The 17,889-nt window shown below is 49.6% G+C and overlaps 1 protein-coding gene across 6 annotated transcripts; it reads right to left on the bottom strand.

Moving 5' to 3' along the window:
- Window position 1: 1 nt before the first annotated feature.
- Window positions 2-11,358, bottom strand: NELFCD (negative elongation factor complex member C/D). Of its 6 annotated transcripts, none has more exons than XM_067708614.1 (15): window positions 11,242-11,358; window positions 7,065-7,180; window positions 6,727-6,836; window positions 5,778-5,887; window positions 5,357-5,464; window positions 4,722-4,874; window positions 4,367-4,497; window positions 3,532-3,697; window positions 3,106-3,240; window positions 2,558-2,697; window positions 1,716-1,830; window positions 1,287-1,382; window positions 1,068-1,208; window positions 638-767; window positions 2-540 (listed from the first exon to the last, which is right to left on the bottom strand). In XM_067708614.1, the coding sequence occupies exons 1-15, from the start codon at window positions 11,326-11,328 to the stop codon at window positions 506-508; spliced, it is 1,773 nt and encodes a 590-aa protein (XP_067564715.1). In that variant the 5' UTR covers window positions 11,329-11,358; the 3' UTR covers window positions 2-505. The 6 variants fall into 6 exon arrangements, with proteins under 6 accessions (XP_067564715.1, XP_067564716.1, XP_067564714.1 ...); XM_067708615.1 differs by having other exon boundaries at window positions 7,065-7,177; window positions 11,242-11,339; XM_067708613.1 differs by lacking the exon at window positions 11,242-11,358 and adding an exon at window positions 10,481-10,950 and having other exon boundaries at window positions 4,367-4,494.
- Between the last annotated feature and the right edge of the window lie 6,531 nt (window positions 11,359-17,889).

The raw sequence follows: 17,889 nt of genomic DNA, 5'->3' as shown, positions 1-17,889 counted from the left end.
CTGAATCTGAGTGTTTTATTTACACACGAAAACAACATTAACACCGGGACCTACACCTTCCAACCGCAGAAGGGCTTTTTATTTGTTCTCGGAAAATGAAAGCAATTGCAATGATACGAACTAACCAATGGAGCCTTGTGAGAAAACTTAAATCAATCAACTCTGAAAATAGTTCATCTAAGTGTCTCAGTTTCTGAATTTCCACCCCCCGCCCCGGGGCTGACAGTTGGCTACATCCCAAGAGGTGACGGGAACCTAGTTCCGCTACTGGGGAAATACTGTAAACAGGACTTGGGGGCAGCCCTGGACTCACGAGGAGACGGGACTGTTCCTAGTAGCCGTTACACTGCTGACATCTTCCTTTTTAAAAAAGTTATCCACCTCCTCCCACCACAGCCCACTTCCAAGACGCTGACTGGGCCTCTTCAACAATAGCTTCTGGAAAGGGTTTTTCCACAGCGGGTCTCCTGGAATGTTCTGCTGCAGCTCTGGAGGATGCGCTGAATCAGTTCACCAAGATGAAGTTAGACTTGCAGTGAGCTTTAGCAAACGGAAGGAAAACAGGCACTGGGTTAGAAGCAGGAGGGAAACAATGACATCGAAAACTGCAGCCAAGAGACGCTCACGCCAACCCTACCTATAAACTCTGTCACAGGGTCGTGTTCACCTTCTGTTTTAATGGTGCCGGCGATGCTGTCGTTCTCCAGGATAGGAAGGAAAAGCTGCACGAAGTCAGAGGTGTAGGGGGGCGCGATGACGTCGAGCACCTACGGGGAGCACAGCCTGTGAGCGGCTCCGACTACCAGTCAGACGGCAACAGTGCGGCGAGACCCCTCCCCCAACCCCCGCCATTCTGCTTCCTGCCGACAATCTCCGACATTAAGACGCCCAGGGGCCAGGCAGGTAAAACACTGTTCCTGCAGGTAGGAGGTGCCTGGTAGACTGGCATCCGTGTCACTGTCATCACCGTGACTCTCCGACGGCACGGCTCCGGAGTGCGGTACCAGATGACTACATCAAGCCAAGAAGGGCGCTGCCGGGGGAAGCGGTAACCGGCGCGCGCTGACCTCAGTCACAAAGTGGCGAATGAGGGAGATGTCGGTGTCCAGCTTCTCCAGACACTTGCGGATGTAACTGACCACGGGGAGCACGTAGCCCCGGCTCAGCAGGTGCACCATCCTGTCCAGGAGGGTCTTCTTCAACTCGAGCTACACGGGTGGGGCGACAAGGCTGAGAAAGGGGCCGCCTTCCCGCTGTGCAGCCCAGCCCTCGGGCTGCCCGCTCACCTGCTCCATCACGTCCAGCTGGGAATGCTCTGTCTCGAAGAGCTTCACCAGCAGCTGCAGGACCTGCGGGTGGAGGAGCTGGTGGCAGGTGCTGATCTACAAAGAGGCCAAAGGGAGCCACCCTGAGCGCTATGGCCAAGCCTCTGGGCTCCCTGCCGGCCCCAGAGAACCGTCACCAAAGACAGCTCGCGGCTGAGGACGGCGGGCCCAGCACTCGGCCCAGGGCCGGCCAGCCTCTGACCCATTCCTCATCCTTTCAGGGACACTTGATAAAAACGGAGAGATCTGTGGAGTCAACGAAACTAGCTCCTTAAAAGGAAACTCCTCATTTAGAACAGAAATAACCAGCTCCGGAAGGACTGCCTTCTGAAGGCGGGGAACAGACGTGCGAGAGCCTCGGACCGGAGCTGGGAGGTCCGCAGCCCCTACCTCGTCCAGCAGTGCCAGGTGCACCGGGGTGTGGTCCGTCTGCAGCTGGAAGTACCTCGGCTCTGACACAGTCCAGTCCACCCACTTCAGCACACCCATGGCCACCACTGGAAACCTACAGGTAAACAAGGCAGAACGCTTCCTTTACACAAAGTTTTCTAAAGGGCAAACCCCAGAACAACACCAACGCAAGCCAGCCCATCACGTCACTCTACAACGTGCTCTGCCAGGGAGACACGATGAGCTAAGAACAGGCTGACGAGACCAGCGTCCTCTCAAACGCGCAGCTCGAGAACCCGAATCCCACGCTCAGCTGACTTTGGACCAACTTTGCTGGTTTGAAAGGAAAAGACCATTCACGCCACACTCCACGAGCCTGGTGGGCTGGGCTGAAGCTTACCTTTATTTAGCAAAGCCTCTCTTTGTCACTAGGACAAATTAACGGAGGAAGATTCAAATGCCTAAGAGGCCACCCTGTGTGTCAGCTTTTCTAGTGAATGCTTATTTAAACAGTTGGCGTGACACCCACCACTTCTGTCTAGGTGGTACTTTGTTGGTCTAACTTTTACTGTAAATAGAGCCTCTTCTTCAAGTCAACTGTTGTAATTCTGGTTGGTCTTCCTTTTTCTGAGTCTAATTTGCAAACAGACTTCTGGCAAGTAAACACCTGAAAATTACTCATGCTGCTAGAACAGTTGAAAGTGCTCTCCCTCTATTTACGAAAGAGAAAATAAATACGATGAATAAGTATCTCTGAATCTGTTTTATTTTTTGAGCTTTTAATATGAAAGCTCAAACCCGTCCTCCCCGGAGAGTCAGGGTTAGAAGCTCCACGTGCTCACCTGATACACTGGTAGAGGGTGCTCAGCTCGGCCACAAGCTCAGACGCCCCTTTGTTCTCATTGCAACACAAGTTGTGAACAGTCTCAACAGCTTTCGATGTTGACTTCAGCTCGTCTTTATTGATGCTGACTCGCTTGTTCTGAAAACACATGAAGGCGGTGAATCCCGACGGTGCCCGCGTCCTTGCAGTTGGGGTAACCTGGCCTCAGCCCTTCTCTCTGCAAACCCCCGTCCCTGTCTCTGAAGTGTCCCCGTCACACAGCGAGACCGTCCGTCAGGGAGACCGGCGTCCGTCAGTGGCTTAGGGAATCGGTTTCGTATCTTTAGCCACACTTCAAATTACAGTTTAAATTAGTATCGTAGATGCTGTGCACCTTTCCTTGAGACATTTAGCACTTTGACTTATTTTATGCAGAAACACTAGAAAAGACATTTCTGACACTAGTTGGGCCCGTGATTCCCTGCAGCCAAAATTCCCAAATTACACCACAGAGAGGAGGTTTCTGGCTCCGTAAAAAAGTCCATGAGTTCTCAGAACTGACAGTACCTTCTTCCAGGTCTCCACCACGCTCGCTGCATATGCTAAGATGTGGATGTACTTATGCTTGTGGTCCTGGTTGATCCTGGCCCCTGGTTTAAAGAGTGACTGCATGAACAGGTCCAGGAAAGCTGGCACCCGGATCTGAAGAGAAACACACAAACACACTGAAAAGGAACACAGGAGTGAGATGGCAGGTAAGTCCACACGCACCCATGGCAGGAGGGCCCACTCACGTCCACCACTGCATGTGCTTCAGGGTGTGTGAGGGCCGAGGATGTGATGAGGAAGGACCAGGGAGAGGACAGAAACATTTCAATAGGAATGTGCACTCGCTGACTTCAGAGAATTAAAAGGAACAACTTTCCAAAGGAATATACTTCCGATAGGCACTGAGGGTGTCCCATCTTAAGGTTAAAATGAAAAGCAACTCACGAGTTCAACAGGAGGCGGGTCCATGCTTGTAAACATCTTGAACAGGACTGTGATGTCGGCCGGATTCAGGGCTCCCTTGGACAACATAGCCCCAAGGGCCTGACACGCCCGGGGGTAGGAGGCAGCTGTGCCCAGTGCGAGCGTGATCTGACTGGCGTCATGGCCTCTTGATGAAAAAAAATCGTACATCCCATCATTGATGAGGTGGCGCCCTGTCCTGCCCTCTCCTTCCTTCTCTCTCCTTTTCCTTCCTTCCTTCCTTCTTTCAGATTTATGCTTTGAACTGTTGAGGTCCCTTTGTTTTTTCATATTTCTCTCATCCACTGGTACGTTTACTAACTGACCCATGAAAGCAACATTTAGAGCTAACTGGGGAAGAATGCTTCAGTACAGCTCAGAGGCTTCCTAAAAGGAACCACGCACTTCTTAAGTATCTTAAGCCTCCATTAGTAGACAATGAAGCTAATAGGGGCTAGTTTTGTTCTGTAAGATATGGACCACGATCTAACCATCAGACTACTAAAGAGCTATTTCAGGACTGCTGCCATGTGCCACTGATGAATCCCAATATATTGGGAATTCAGGTTCATAAACACACTTAGGTTCGTAAGTACAGTGAATTCAACGATCAGCAAAGCGTTTACCAAATATTCATTGAAGCAAAACTTTACGAAGCAAGCTCTCTTCACGTATTTAATATTAGCCCGACTTTTTCAGCTCTACTGGATAAAAGCAAGTTTACCTATCTGTCAAAAACAGGAGGACCTAGAGTCTTCGGTTGTGGACACAGGGCAATGTGGTAGGGGCGAGAGCGAGCTGACAGGCAGCCTCTCACCTCTCCTGGGCGAAGCGCTGGACCTCCTGTGCGGCCCTGCGCACGGCCGAGCCCCCCTGCTCCTCCTGGGCCAGCACGGACATCAGGGCCTGGGCGAACAGATACGTGTGCTCCCCGTGACACACCATCTTCTGGAAGACGGCAGGGAGACAGTGTGTGGGGTTTCAGGACCACAGCAATGACAAAGGCAGACAGAAGAGTCGGACTCCGACAGTTCTGCATGCAAGTCCCCACCTGGGAAGGTGCCCTGCGCCCCACACACTCTCCACAGTAAAGAGCATTTCCCGTTAGAAGATGCATGGCCCCATGCGAACGGCCTCCTCCTGATCTGAGCCACGTCAAGTAAAGCGCTTACAGCAAACTCGGGGAGATTTTTTTCGAGGTTTTCTTCGCCTCCGTCCAAAATCGTAGCTAGAGAGGTACGAAGCACTCTAGAAAACACCTCCAGCTGCTGGCAGGCCGTGGACACGCTGGTGATCTCCCCTTGGTACCCTGCGTCGGAGATAAGCTGCAACACGGAAGTAAGCGCACACGGTGCTGGCGAGCCATGCCCGGCGCCCACAGGAAGGCAGCCGCTGGCCGAGCCCGGGGTGAGGAGGGACGGGCGCTGGGCGCGGGTCTCAAACTTGCTCGGGTCCCCGCTTCACCACTAACTAGGTTGGTGGTCCCAGTCAAGCCCCCCACCCTTGAGTCTTCGTGTGTGAGACGGAGGAGATGGACCAGGCGCTGTTAGAGGCTCCTCTCCGAACGCAAGGCTCTGTCCCCTGTTCCTGCCCAATCCTAAAACACAGTCCACTCGATCCCCAAACATACAAAGTCTATGCTTCTCTTTCTCGATGTTTATGACTTACTAAAGTGAAATGACGAAAACCTTTACAAATAAAGCACGTAGGATCTTTTCAAAGGACACAGACCAACAACCAACCAAGTCAAAATCACCCTCATTCATAAATACTTTCATCTTTTCTCAGACTCTAGGACTCTTCCTACCTTAACAGTGAAGTTGAGCATCAAACAGTCTGGGTGGGCTTCAGCCAGTTTGTAGAAAAGGTCTCTCCACGTGGTATGTGCAATCATTTGTTCAAGCCAAGCGGGGGTCTGACAACAAGCAAACAAACAAAAAGCAAGGTAAGAGGCCTAGCTTTCGCCTAAGTGAAGGTGACGTCGTGGCAGCAGACACAGCAAGAGCCCCTGGGCTCCTGGCTCTGCCGCGGTCCCCGACACAGGAAGAAGCAGGCCGCGGGCTGCTGAGGCTGCTTGGTGGCCGGGCGGCCGAGCCCAAGCCCCGAACACCCCCGCAGCGTGTGGAAGCTCCAGCCCTGACTGACACAACGCGCCACACTCCACCGTGAGGTGGAATCAGCAGAGGACTCTAAGAGCTGGAATTAAAAAAGGGAAAAAGGTTCCTCACCTCTCCTTCTTCAGTAAAGATAGAATCTGCTTTGCGGGGGTCGAAATGTTTGATCAGTAAACTCTTCAGATGATTTTCCACAGTTTCCTGAACCTGCACTGGTTCAACACCTGAAAGAAAATGCAAGCCACGAGATGGAAAATGGCAATCTCTCAATTCACTGTGTTATTTTAGAAAAAGTCGACAGATCAAAAGTTTACGTGCAAATCAGATATCACAGAACTGCTTCTGACCACTTAGGATCTGGGGCCTCTTATAAAAATTAATATTACTCATATTCGATGGTAAGACCCAAAAAAGAGTCCAGGGCGAAACACACAAGGATGCTTGTTTACGTGGAAAGGACAGTGACATCTTCGAAGCCTCGCTAGGAACAAGGACAAATTGCCAAAATGGAAAAACACCCCCCCTCCCCCATGGCAGAACAGAGCAGATGCCAGCCAGGGGGCACACTCATGTGTGATGACTGTGACAGCAGGGAGTCAACTCGTTTACGGGCAGCACCCACCCCACGACGCCATCTGTACTCAGCACAGAGGATTTACAGTGAGGCGCTACTTGGATCATAGTAGCTAAAAGCCATAATCATGCCCAGTCCTAAATTAGCCATGATTTCTGCTTGCTATAATAGACCTCTTAAAGATGACACACTGAACATACGCCATATAATCCTCTACTTCTACAACACGGTAGGGAAAACAGCTCAATGAGAATCACATTTGCGGGTTATCTGTGAACCTCAATTATTAAATCAAAGATAAAAACCAAGCCGATGAAAATGGGTAAGAAGTTCACTTCTTACTGACAGAGGTGTTAAAAACCAGGAAAACAAACAAACAGAAAGAACCAGGAAGACAAAGAAGGCCTTTCCAGTGTATCAGCATGATGATGACCCAGCGGCTCTGTACTGTGTTGGGGGAAGGGCCAGGACCCCACCCCCACACGGCACCTGTCTGAATGAGCCACTCGGCCAGCAGGTTGACGGTCTGGGCCACAGCAGTGTAGTTCTCTGACAAGAGCTGGATAACGTTCTCTGGAGACCCTCCCGCCTGAAAATACCTAGAAAAGAGGAACAAACAAGCTGTGACACTCAAATGGACGCAGATGGGCATGGGGATGGACAGCCGTGGCAGGGTGAGGGGGAAGACAGGTTATTCAGGCTTCTAAAGTGGGGGGACCCCTAGAGGCCTTCCATTCCCGTACCGCATTCTTCTGAATTTCACGTATCAGCTTTTGGGTCTATTACACAACTTTCTCCTCCCAGTGCAAACAACTTTTCTCACATACCTCTTTAGAGTGTTAAAGATGGAGGGTTCCATTATATAATCCCGGGTAGAAAATTTATGTAGGCACTCTTGCTGGACCTCGGCATCATCTTCTCCCTCTCCATAATCCTCCTCCTGCTGTTGGCAAAAAGAGCCAGGCTATTCTTCATTACTACAAATATCCTGCTATCTCACCTTAAACCCGTATAACGCTGTCCATGTCAAAAGTGTTCCACGGACTTCCCTGGTGGCGCAGTGGTTAAGAATCCGCCTGCCAATGCAGGGGACACGGGTTCAAGCCCTGGTCCGGGAAGATCCCACATGCCGCGGAGCAACTGAGCCCGTGCGCCACAACTACTGAGCCTGCGCTCTAGAGCCCGCAGGCCACAACTACTGAAGCCCATGCTCCACAAGAGAAGCCACCACAATGAGAAACCCGTGCACCACAACGAAGAGTAGCCCCCACTCGCCGCAACTAGAGAAAGCCCACACACAGCAACAAAGACCCAATGCAGCCAAAAATTAATTTTTTAAAAAAGTTCAACGTATGTCATTTCATTTGACTTTCATGACAATCTCATGAAGTACGCTGGACAAGTAACGAGTGGCTAAGAAAATGGAATCCAGAATCATACCAAGTGAGATTGTATGGCGACTCCACGCTGGCAAACTTGTGTATGCGGTCATACAAGTTACCGCATCTCATGCAAGACACCTCACCTGGGCATCCATTTCTCTTCTACTGAACAAGGACAACAACGGGACCTACTCCCATTTGGCTGCTGTGAGGATTCCAGGAGCTAATTTTCAGAAGAGCCAAGCACAGCACCTGACATTTGGTATGAGTTCAGTAGGTGTTAGCTACTGTCTTCACTATTACTATTTCATATGTGCCACGCATGGAAGGCTTTCCAACAAAGACTGAGGAAGCGATTCTCAAAGGCCATTTGCTGTCAGAAAGTGAAGCTCACTGGCTTGCCTCCAATCAGCAGGCCTGCCTGGATACTAGTCCCTGTCCTACACGGCAGCGACCTCAGGCAAGTCGCTGAATCTAAGGGCACAACAGGATGATGATGTGATGACAGAGGACTGAATGACCCCAGGGTCTGTCCAGCTTTAACGCTGTTACCAACAAGCAGATGCTTTTTGAACACTCACTATACTGAGCACTATACAGGAAACCCAAGAAACTGTAAGACAAGAGATGGCTTTTTCTGAAGGAGTTTACAAACCAGTAACTGCCCCTAACATAATGGGGTAAGAGCTAGGCCAGACATCAGCAAACTACGCCCAGGGCCAAATCCAGCCTCCTTTTGTCTTTGTAAATAAAGCTTTATTGGAACACAGCCCCCTTTTTAAAAACATATTGTCTATGCCTGCTTCCCCCCTATAAAATGGGCAGAGTGGAGCTGTGACAGAGACCTGCAGAGCCAACAACATTTACTGTCTGGCCCTTTCCAGAAAACCTTGCCCACCCCTGATGCAGACTTACATCCTGAAAGCAGTGCTCTGGGAGAAGGAACACGATTCCTTCACTATGGAGACCGGGGAGTCTTCTCTTGGACCTTATTTGAGTGGGAGCCTCGAGCAAGGCTTCTGAAGGAAGGCCGGCCTTTGCCCCAAGAGGCATCCTTGGGTGTCTGGATTCTCGGGCTTCTACCCTGGGCACTCATCTTCTCCACTACATCTTCTCCTGGGTCGTGCCACTTCCCTGCTCATGAATCTAGAATCTAGCCTAGATCTCTCTCTCTCTCAAGCTCTAGACTCAAGCATTCAACTGTCTATTCTCACTTCCATTCACATGTCCCACTAGTACGGCAAACTCATTAGATTGCAAACTGACCTCCTCTTTTCCCTCTAAACAGATCTGCTTCCCACAACCCATGTTTTTGTAAAGGACTCCATCATCTCTACCTGTTACCTTAAACTCACAAACCTAGAAGAGGTCTTCAATTTCTGCTCCCACATCCTGCCCAAAGACCCATCAATTCTCCCTCCCACATGTCTAACCAGCTTGGCCCTTCCTTCCCTCTTTCCCTCTGCCCTTCCTTATTTTGGGCACGCTCGCAGTTGCAATGGTCCCCCAGTGGCGTGGTCTCATTCCTTCCTTTCAGTCACCTTTCACACTGATGCCACCATGACCTTACTAAGCCACAAATCTGATGTCTCTTTCTTGCTTAAAGTTTCCTATCTCCCTCAGAAAAGACAGCGGGACTTCACCCTCCCACTCGCTTGCCTCCGCAGTGTCGTCCCTCGGCACTCCCCACTGGCAAGCCGCAGCCGGAGTAAGCTCTCTGCACTTCAGTACCCTTAGCTTCTGTCGTCTGGACTGAATGTCACAGCAGCCTCCTTACACATCTTCCGGCCTCCCCCAGATCCACCCACCATGGGGTTAAGTGAACAGAATTTGGGTCACAGAAATTGATCTTCCACTGTCTCAAAATCCAGCTCATGCCACCCTTCCTGTTACCTTTCTTGACTTTCTTTCCTCCATGAAGTCAGAGTTAGAATGAACGTGAAATGAACATCTAGTCCACCCCTCTCATCAGGGAGAGCCTATCAGAGTCAGTGGGCCAAATCGGGATCATGCTTAAAGTTCCGCAAACCTGAGACTCCCCAGCCTCCTGTCTGTGGGCGTCTAGGCCTGGCTCTGCCATCCCTAACTGCTTAAGCAAAGGCCAACAACTGGAGTGCTCAGTTTATAAAATGCGAATGTAGCCTAGATCTCTCTGCACTTCAGTACCCCTTAGCTTCTGTCGTCTGGACTGAATGTCACAGCAGCCTCCTTACACATCTTCCGGCCTACCCCAGATCCACCCACCATGGGGTTAAGTGACTAGACGGCCCTTAGATATGCCCTAGTTGTAGCGCGCTGTGACCGGAAGGCTTCGGTGGTCCGGCTGTTTGCTCGAGTGGAGATGGAGACAAGACCTAAGTGGGATCCCCATTCCTTCATGTATGAGTTTCATGACCTTGGGCAGGTCACTTGGTCCTCCCGTCTCACTTTCTTCATTTTCAACATGAGCAGAGTTAACACCCAACTCAGTATCTTGAGTGTGGAATGAGATGATGCATGAAAGCACCTAGTCGGCACAGATTTTCAATTAGCTACATCTGACTCTATCTCTCCACTCTAAGCCTCCAACACCCTGGAATGATCCCACACGTGAAGCTTAGAGTGTCACTCCCTGCCCCCAACTCTTGAACAAGTCATGCTTTTCAGCAGCTCTCAAAGGCCCTTCAGAACCCACTGCTTCCACCAGGCAACTAACCACACAGGCCTCCTTTCAGCTCCTGGAACACAGCGCCCACCTTTGCATCCCTGTACCCCGGCTTCAATGCCCTCAGTGCCCCGCCAACCCCTTTCAACGGGGCACGCCCCACTCCAGGCTTTCTTCCTTCAAAATATCACTTCAGTATGTTCCCAAAACACCTAACCTTGACTCTTGTTAAAAGGCAGGTTCCTAGGCTCCGCTCCAGACCAACTCCTCCCAGGCCCCAGGGGAGGAGCCCGGGAAGCTGGGTTTCAAACATCACTGCGGGTGGGTCTTCAGATGAGACTCAGGTTGGGGTCCCCTGGCCGAGCGACTGCGCCCAGTTCCTACTGTGCAACCCCTGGCTTCTGGGGAGAAGGTTCTGAGCCTCCCTCAGCTTCCACAGCAAACCCCTGAAGGTCAAGGATGGACGATCCTTTCCTCCTCACTCAGGCCAAGGACTGATTACATCAGCCAGAGCGCCCAAGAGTATGGTTTACAAACAGTAAAGCACATGTGCGGAAGTCCAAGTTCCACTTTTCCGCCCTCATGATGCTGAGTTGGATTGTTTTAAAGATTATGGCTACTTTTCGCAGTGTGTGTCTGGGCCCAATCCTCCACCTTCGAGGTGCTGTCTGACCCTCCCGGCGGGGCTAGGAAGTCCCAGGACCCGGCCCCGAGGCCGCCCCAGGGTGATCGGAAGGTCAGATCGGGTCACGACTGGGAGGCGGTGCCCCTGCGGCCGGAGCCCGTCACTGGGGGGGACCGGGTCCTCGCCACGCATCACCGTCCAGTGCCCCCCGAGAGGCCGCGCGCCCGGGGCGGTGGGCGAGCGGCGGGAGGGGGCGGGGCGAGCTGTGCTTGGACCACGCGGCGGGGGCGGGGCCGGCCCGCCGGCGACGGAGACCAACAGTCCTCGTCGGGGGCGCCCGGTGCCCCCCTCACCTGGCCGCCGTCCGCCTCGTCGCCCCACTCGGCCGCGCTCCCGAAGTAGTCCTCGTCCATGATGGCGCCCGGCGCGGCCCCCGCCATCCTCTCCCGCGAGCGCGAGCGCGAGCACGGCGCATGCGCACGGCGGACGGGCGAGCGCGCGCGCGGCCCCGCCCCCTGCGGACGCGCGCCTCATCCCAGGCGGGAAGAGCAGGGCCGGGGCGGAGGGGCGGGGCCGGCGCGGAGGGGTGGGGCGCAGAGGGCAGCCTGCACGCGGCAGAGGGAACCACCCGTACTGATCCAGAAGCGCAACCTGTTTGGGCCCCAGGGATATTGGATCGGGATAGAAGTTTGGAACTAGACTCACACGTGGCCTGGTTTCCGGTGCCAGCTCTGGGTCTTTTTCACTGGGAATTTTGGTCCTCTGAGCATCAGTTTCCTCATCTGACACCTGGGCACAAGGGCAGGGCCAACTTATTGGGCACGGGGTTTATGATATCACTTATATGTGGAATCTAAAATAATGATACAAATGAACTTATTTACAAAAAAAAAAAAATAGACTCACAGACATGGAAAACAAACTTATGGTTACCAAAAGGGAAGGGGGAGGAATAAATTAGGAGTTGGGATTAACAGATACACACCACTGTATATAAAATAGATAACCAACAAGGACCTACTACTGTACAGCACAGGGAACTATATTCAATATCTTGTAATAATCTATAATGGAAAAGAATCTGAAAAAGTATATATATATTCTGGATCTGAAAAAGAATATATATGTATATACAGGTATAGATATATAGATCGCAGCCACCACTTACAGAGGGCTCATCAGCACTGTGCTTTCATGCATCCCTTCTTTCCTCATCTGACTACTGCTTATTGTGTGTCCCTAAGTGCCTGGCACTATGCTACTCCTGGAGCTCATTGGTGAACAAATCGAACATCACCCTCGCCCTGGGGGAGCCTGTATTCACTTGAGGGAACAAACAAATGAGACAATAACAGAGCGTGACAAGTGCCGGTTGGTATTCTGTGATAATAGGAGAGCCCAACTTTGGCAGTCTCTAAGAAACTTATATTTGAGCTGAGAGCCATATGGCAAAAGGAGCAAAGCAAGCCGGACCAAGGAGAGAACACCAGGAGAACAGAGCTGCTGGACAGAGGCTGGGCGTGTGTCCTTGGAACCCAAAGGCCACTGAGACTGGCACCTGGCAGGCCAGCGAGAATCCTGGATGAAGTGGGAGAGGTAGGCTTGGGGAGGTGGTGGTGGGGAGTTGGGTTTTTCACTGAGGACTCTTCGGAAAGATGTAATGCATTAACATATGTAGAGCACCAAGCGTGGAGCTTGCACACAGTAGGTGCTCAGCAAGTATTAGTCATTATGATAAGGATGAGGGAACTTGGAGTTGGGAATGCAAGTTAAGAGGCCTCAGTGAGAGTTAACGGGGGCTAAGAAGGGGCCGGGGCGGCTGCTGCGAGATTGAGGTTAAGTCCTGAGGATGCAGCAGACTTGGGGATGGCTAGGGAGACAGCCCGGGAAGATGTTCCTGAGACTTGCAGCCTGTGTGCCAGGGGTGGAGCACCACGGAGACGTAGAGCCCAGGGGGCGGGCTGGTTTCTGCACAGGACCCTAATGAGTTCGATAATGAGTTCAGATTGGGTCGTGCTGATTGGAGGTGCCATGGGAACACCCATGCCTGGATGTCTTGCAGGTGCCCAGAGGTGGGAGTCCGTGGCTCTGGATTAAGTGACTCGGCTCCAGCTTCTGTTCACGAGATTAAAGTGTATTAAGTTAATGAGTGTCCCTGCTGTCGGCTTGTTTCAGGGTTCATTTTCATTTGCTTTCTGAAAATGTTGCAAAGAATGGATGGCTGTTAAACTCCCACTACTTTTCCTCTTGGAATTTTTTTTAACAGTACCTGAATTGAAAGCAGGCAAATTAATGTATGTATAACTAATTGCTTCTATGGAATCAGGGATTATTTAACTCACCTCTCTCTCAACCAAAAAGTTACTTATTATTAAATGGATTAACAAACAATCCCTAGTGAAAGCATTACATTCCGTCTGTAAGTAGCAATGATTGAGAATAATTGAATCTATAGGTCTTGCCTCCTGAGATATCATTGACCTGTTGTTTTTGAAAAGCCTCATCTAAAATGTCCAAATTAGCTTGCATTTCTGAAAACAAGGACTCTAAAGTCTTTTAAGATATTTTCCTATTTCAGAAAAATTCTGGTGGAGAATTTCCTTGGAAATGAGAAGTTGGTTTCACTTAATCCATTCAAGAAATACTTACTGGGTGCCTACTCGGGGTTATGGGCTGTAAACCATAGACGCTGTTTATCTAGTGCTGATGGCAGAAAAGAGAAAAGAAATGTCTCTGATGATAGGGAAAGTGCGGAGAGGAGAGCGCTTGACCTCAGAGAGAGAGGTCAAGGGAAGCCTTTCTAGGGAAATGATGTTTAATCTGAGACTTCAGACTTGAACCTGGAGGACAACAATACAAAGAGGGCACAGTAGAGAAAATCCAAGATGACAGTGAAAGAAAATGACTGGAGAGCAAAGATGAAATGGGGAGGGAGAGACAGAGAGACAGAGATCCAAGCAGGAACCCTATGCCCTAGAAACTTACAAGTGGTTTGGACTTTATCCCTGGGGTAATGGGTAGCGTTGAAAGCTTCTAAACACAAGAGTGACATGTCAGATGTAGGGTCTTCGGAAGGTCATTCTGGCCGCCATAAAGAAAGGGTTTGAAGGGTGCAAAGTGGAGGTTGGGAGACCAGTTAGGATGCTGTGGATGAGACATCCAGGTGAGACTTGATGGTAACTGAGACTGAGGCAGGTGTGGGGATGAAGTGAGTACATTTGGGAGAGGCTTAGGAGGCTGGACAGATAGAATCTGAAGGGTCTTATCCGGTGAGTGTATAATAAACACACCAATATTTAAATTCCTCATCATATAGGTAGTTTCTAGTCGTGCTTCAGCCCACTCCTCTCTGTCTTCCGTCTCCTTCATGCCACTGAACTACACTTGCCAATGTTAACATTTCTTTTGTACCCAAAGAACACCGCTGGGTCTTCAGTCTGTTTGATCTGTCGAGAGTAAATGCACAGGCAGCTCTGGCTTCTTCTTTTTTTTTTTTTTTTTTTTTGCGGTATGCGGGCCTCTCACTGTCGTGGCCTCTCCCGTGGCGGAGCACAGGCTCCGGACGCGCAGGCTCAGCGGCCATGGCTCACGGGCCCAGCCGCTCTGCGGCATGTGGGATCTTCCCGGACCGGGGCACGAACCTGTGTCCCCTGCATCGGCAGGCGGACTCTCAACCACTGTGCCACCAGGGAAGCCCAGCTCTGGGCTTCTTGAAACACTGTCCTTCCTCGGCATCGGCAGCCCCACGCTTTCTTGGTTTTCCTCCTCCTTGCTCAGCTGTTCTGTCTCAGACTCCTTCCCCTCTTGTCCCTCTACTTGTTCTCTAGACACTGCAGAGCCTCGGGACTCAGGCCTGGACTCTTCCCTTCCCCACTCTCTCCCTAGGGGATCTCATTCACCCCCATCTTTAAAGCCATCTCTATGCTGAGAACTCAAATTTGTACCTGCAGCCCTCGTGTCTGCTCTCATCCGGACTCGTGTATCTACCGACCCAACTGCCCCTTGACCTCACCCTTAGGCTTCTCCATGGGCATCCCAACATCTCCATTAGCACCCCAAACGTGGTGCTTCTGCCTTCTTCCCCTCTCAGGAAATGGGGCCACCAGCTCCAGGTACCAATACCAAACACCTGCAAGTCATCCTTAACTTCTTTCCCCTCCCCCATCCAATCCAAAGGCAAATCCTGTTATCAGTCCCACTTTAAAAACACACCTCACGTCTCTCCACTTCTCCCCATCTCCATTGCCACCGTCTTGGTCCAGGTTTCCACTAATTCTCACCTAGACACTGCAGGAGCCTTTCTCAGTCTTTTCTCCAAACATCCACAGAGTTTTTTCTTTTTTAATTTTGCTGAATCACTTTATCATAAAGGAAAAAAATCCAAAGATTGCAAAACTCCCCTACTTTTTGGCTATAATTTGTATCCTTATGATGCAAGTAAAATGAACAAATGCTTACTGAACTTCTAGATGCAAGGTTACATACCACAGAGGGAGCAAGGTGACCAAGGTGACTATGACCCATGCCATCAAGAAGCTGAAAATTCACTAAGGAGAGAGATCATTTAAATATGAAGGTGAAAATGACATTGGCTGTGACAGAAGTGCTGATAAAGTTTTCCTGAAATCAGAAAAGGAAGATTTTATTTCTTTTTTTATGTTCATATTTCTTTTACTTTTTAATTTAAAAAAAATTTTTATTTTATATTGGAGTATAGTTGATTTACAATATTGTGTTAGTTTCAGGTGTACAGCAAAGAGATTCAGTTATACATATACATACATCTATTCTTTTTCAGATTCTCTTCCCATGTAGGTTATTACAGAATATTGAGTAGGGTTCCCTGTGCTATACAGTAGGTCCTTGTTGACTATCTATTTTACGTATAGCAGTGTGTATATGTTAATCCCAAACTCCTAATTTATCCCTCCCCCACTTCCCCTCTAGTAACCATAAGTTTATTTTCTATGTCTGTGAGTCTGTTTCTGTTTTGTGAATAAGTTCATTTGTATCATTTTTTTAGATTCCACATATAAGTGAGATCATAACGACATTTTATTTTATTTCTTTTTCTTTTTCCCTCCTGCCCATTTTATTTCACTTCTGACTGAGATGGTTAGGCACTGTTTCTTGGGAGAAATGCTTTTGAGCAGATACGAAAGGGGTAGGCAGAATTTGAGCACGTTGAGATTAGAGGGAAGGGCATTTGAAGGGGAAGGACCAGGAGGGAAGGTGTGAGAAGTAAGGAATGGCTCCGTTTGGTTGATCATAGGAAAGAGAAAAGGGCCGTGGGAGAGAAGGATGGGAAATAGGGTGAGATCGTGGAATGCCTTGAATTACATGCTGAAGAGTTTAACCTTCCTCCTGTGGGATATAGGCAATGGAAAACTATGATAGTTTTTGACCAAGAGTATCCCATGAACAAACTTTAATCTGATGAGAATGATCTAGCAATGGTGTGTACGATTTAGACGGTATACAGTTTTCATCCCTTAACTTCCTTTCTGCTTCTCCAAAGTGACTCACTGGCCACCACAAAGTGTTTGAACACTCCTGTCTTCAAGAGGTGGGGCTTAGTTTTCCGTCTTCTTGAGTGTGGGCTGAACGTAGCTATTTCATTCTAATGAATGGAAGAAAGCAGGGACAGGGTGAGATTCACAGAGTAGGTCATAAAAGGACACTGTGACTTCCATCTTGGTCACACTGTCCCTTGGGTCACTTGCTTTGGAGGAAGATCGACACCAAGGTGTGGGCAGACCTATGGAGAGAACCACGTGGTGAAGAACTAAGGCATCCTACACCAGCCAAGAAAGTGAACTTGGAAGTGTGTCTCCCCCTCCCATTCAAACCCCAGCTGACATCTTGACTGCAGCCTTGCGAGAGACCTCGAATCAGAAACACCAAGCTATGCTGCTTCCCAGTTTCTGACCTATAGAAACAATGAGATAATAAACGTGTGTCGCTTTAAGCCAATAAATTTGGGGTAATTTCTTATGAAGCAAAAATTAATGAATGCAAGTACCCAGAGTGATCTTTTAAAATCAGATTATGTCCCTCCTCTGTTTGATACCCCTCAGCGGCTTCCATTTCACCTGAAAGAAAGACAAACCATTTTCTCACATCTGGCATGATGACAGAGTGGGATCAACAAATCCTGTCTCCCAAAGCTGGACAACACTGTCAAAAATAGTCACTGCAGCCTTGTGCAAACGGACCGAAGGCATTCAACAACCTGAGAAGCGTTTCTTAATGAACATGACCAAGCTTCAGGCAAGAACACTGTGAATCTCTGACATTTTGGCCCACGTGTGCTCATATGCTTGAAAGCAACAAGGGGAATACGATTCACGACTGACTTCTCTTTAGAAACAATGGAGACCAAAGGCAGCAGAATGACATACTTGAAATGCTGACATAAGACACACTGTCAAGCAAGAATTCTCAGTCTAGCAAATATAAAAAATGAAGGTGAAATATATGCATTTTCAGATAAACAAAGACTGAAGAATTTGTTGCTAGCAGACCTGCCTTACGAGAAATACTAAAGGAAATTTTTCGAGCTGAAATCGATGCTAGGCAGTTATTTGAATTCACAAGAAGAGATGAAGAATACCAGAAATGGTAAATATAAAAGATTCTGTAAGTAGATTCCATTTCTTCTCTTGCCTTTTTTTTTTGGCTGCATTGGGTCTTCGTTGCTGTGCACGGGCTTTCTCTAGTTGCAGCGAGCAGGGGCTACTCTTTGTTGCGGTATGCAGGCTTCTCATTGTGGTGGCTTCTCTTTGTTGCAGAGCATGGGCTCTAAGCGCGCGGGCTTCAGTAGTTGTGGCATGCAGGCTCAGTACTTGTGGCACACGGACTTAGTTGCTCCGCGGCATATGGGATCTTCCCAGACCAGGGATCAAACCCGTGTCCCCTGCATTGGAAGGTGGATTCTTAACCACTGCACCACCAGGGAAGTCCCATTTCTTCTCTTGCCTTTTAAAAAATATATAAGATTG

The sequence above is a fragment of the Pseudorca crassidens genome, chromosome 15, assembly GCF_039906515.1.
Source record: "Pseudorca crassidens isolate mPseCra1 chromosome 15, mPseCra1.hap1, whole genome shotgun sequence".
NCBI lineage: Eukaryota > Metazoa > Chordata > Mammalia > Artiodactyla > Delphinidae > Pseudorca > Pseudorca crassidens.
The sequence above is the reverse complement of the archived record's forward strand: the minus strand, read 5'-3'. Positions and strand labels throughout refer to the sequence as shown.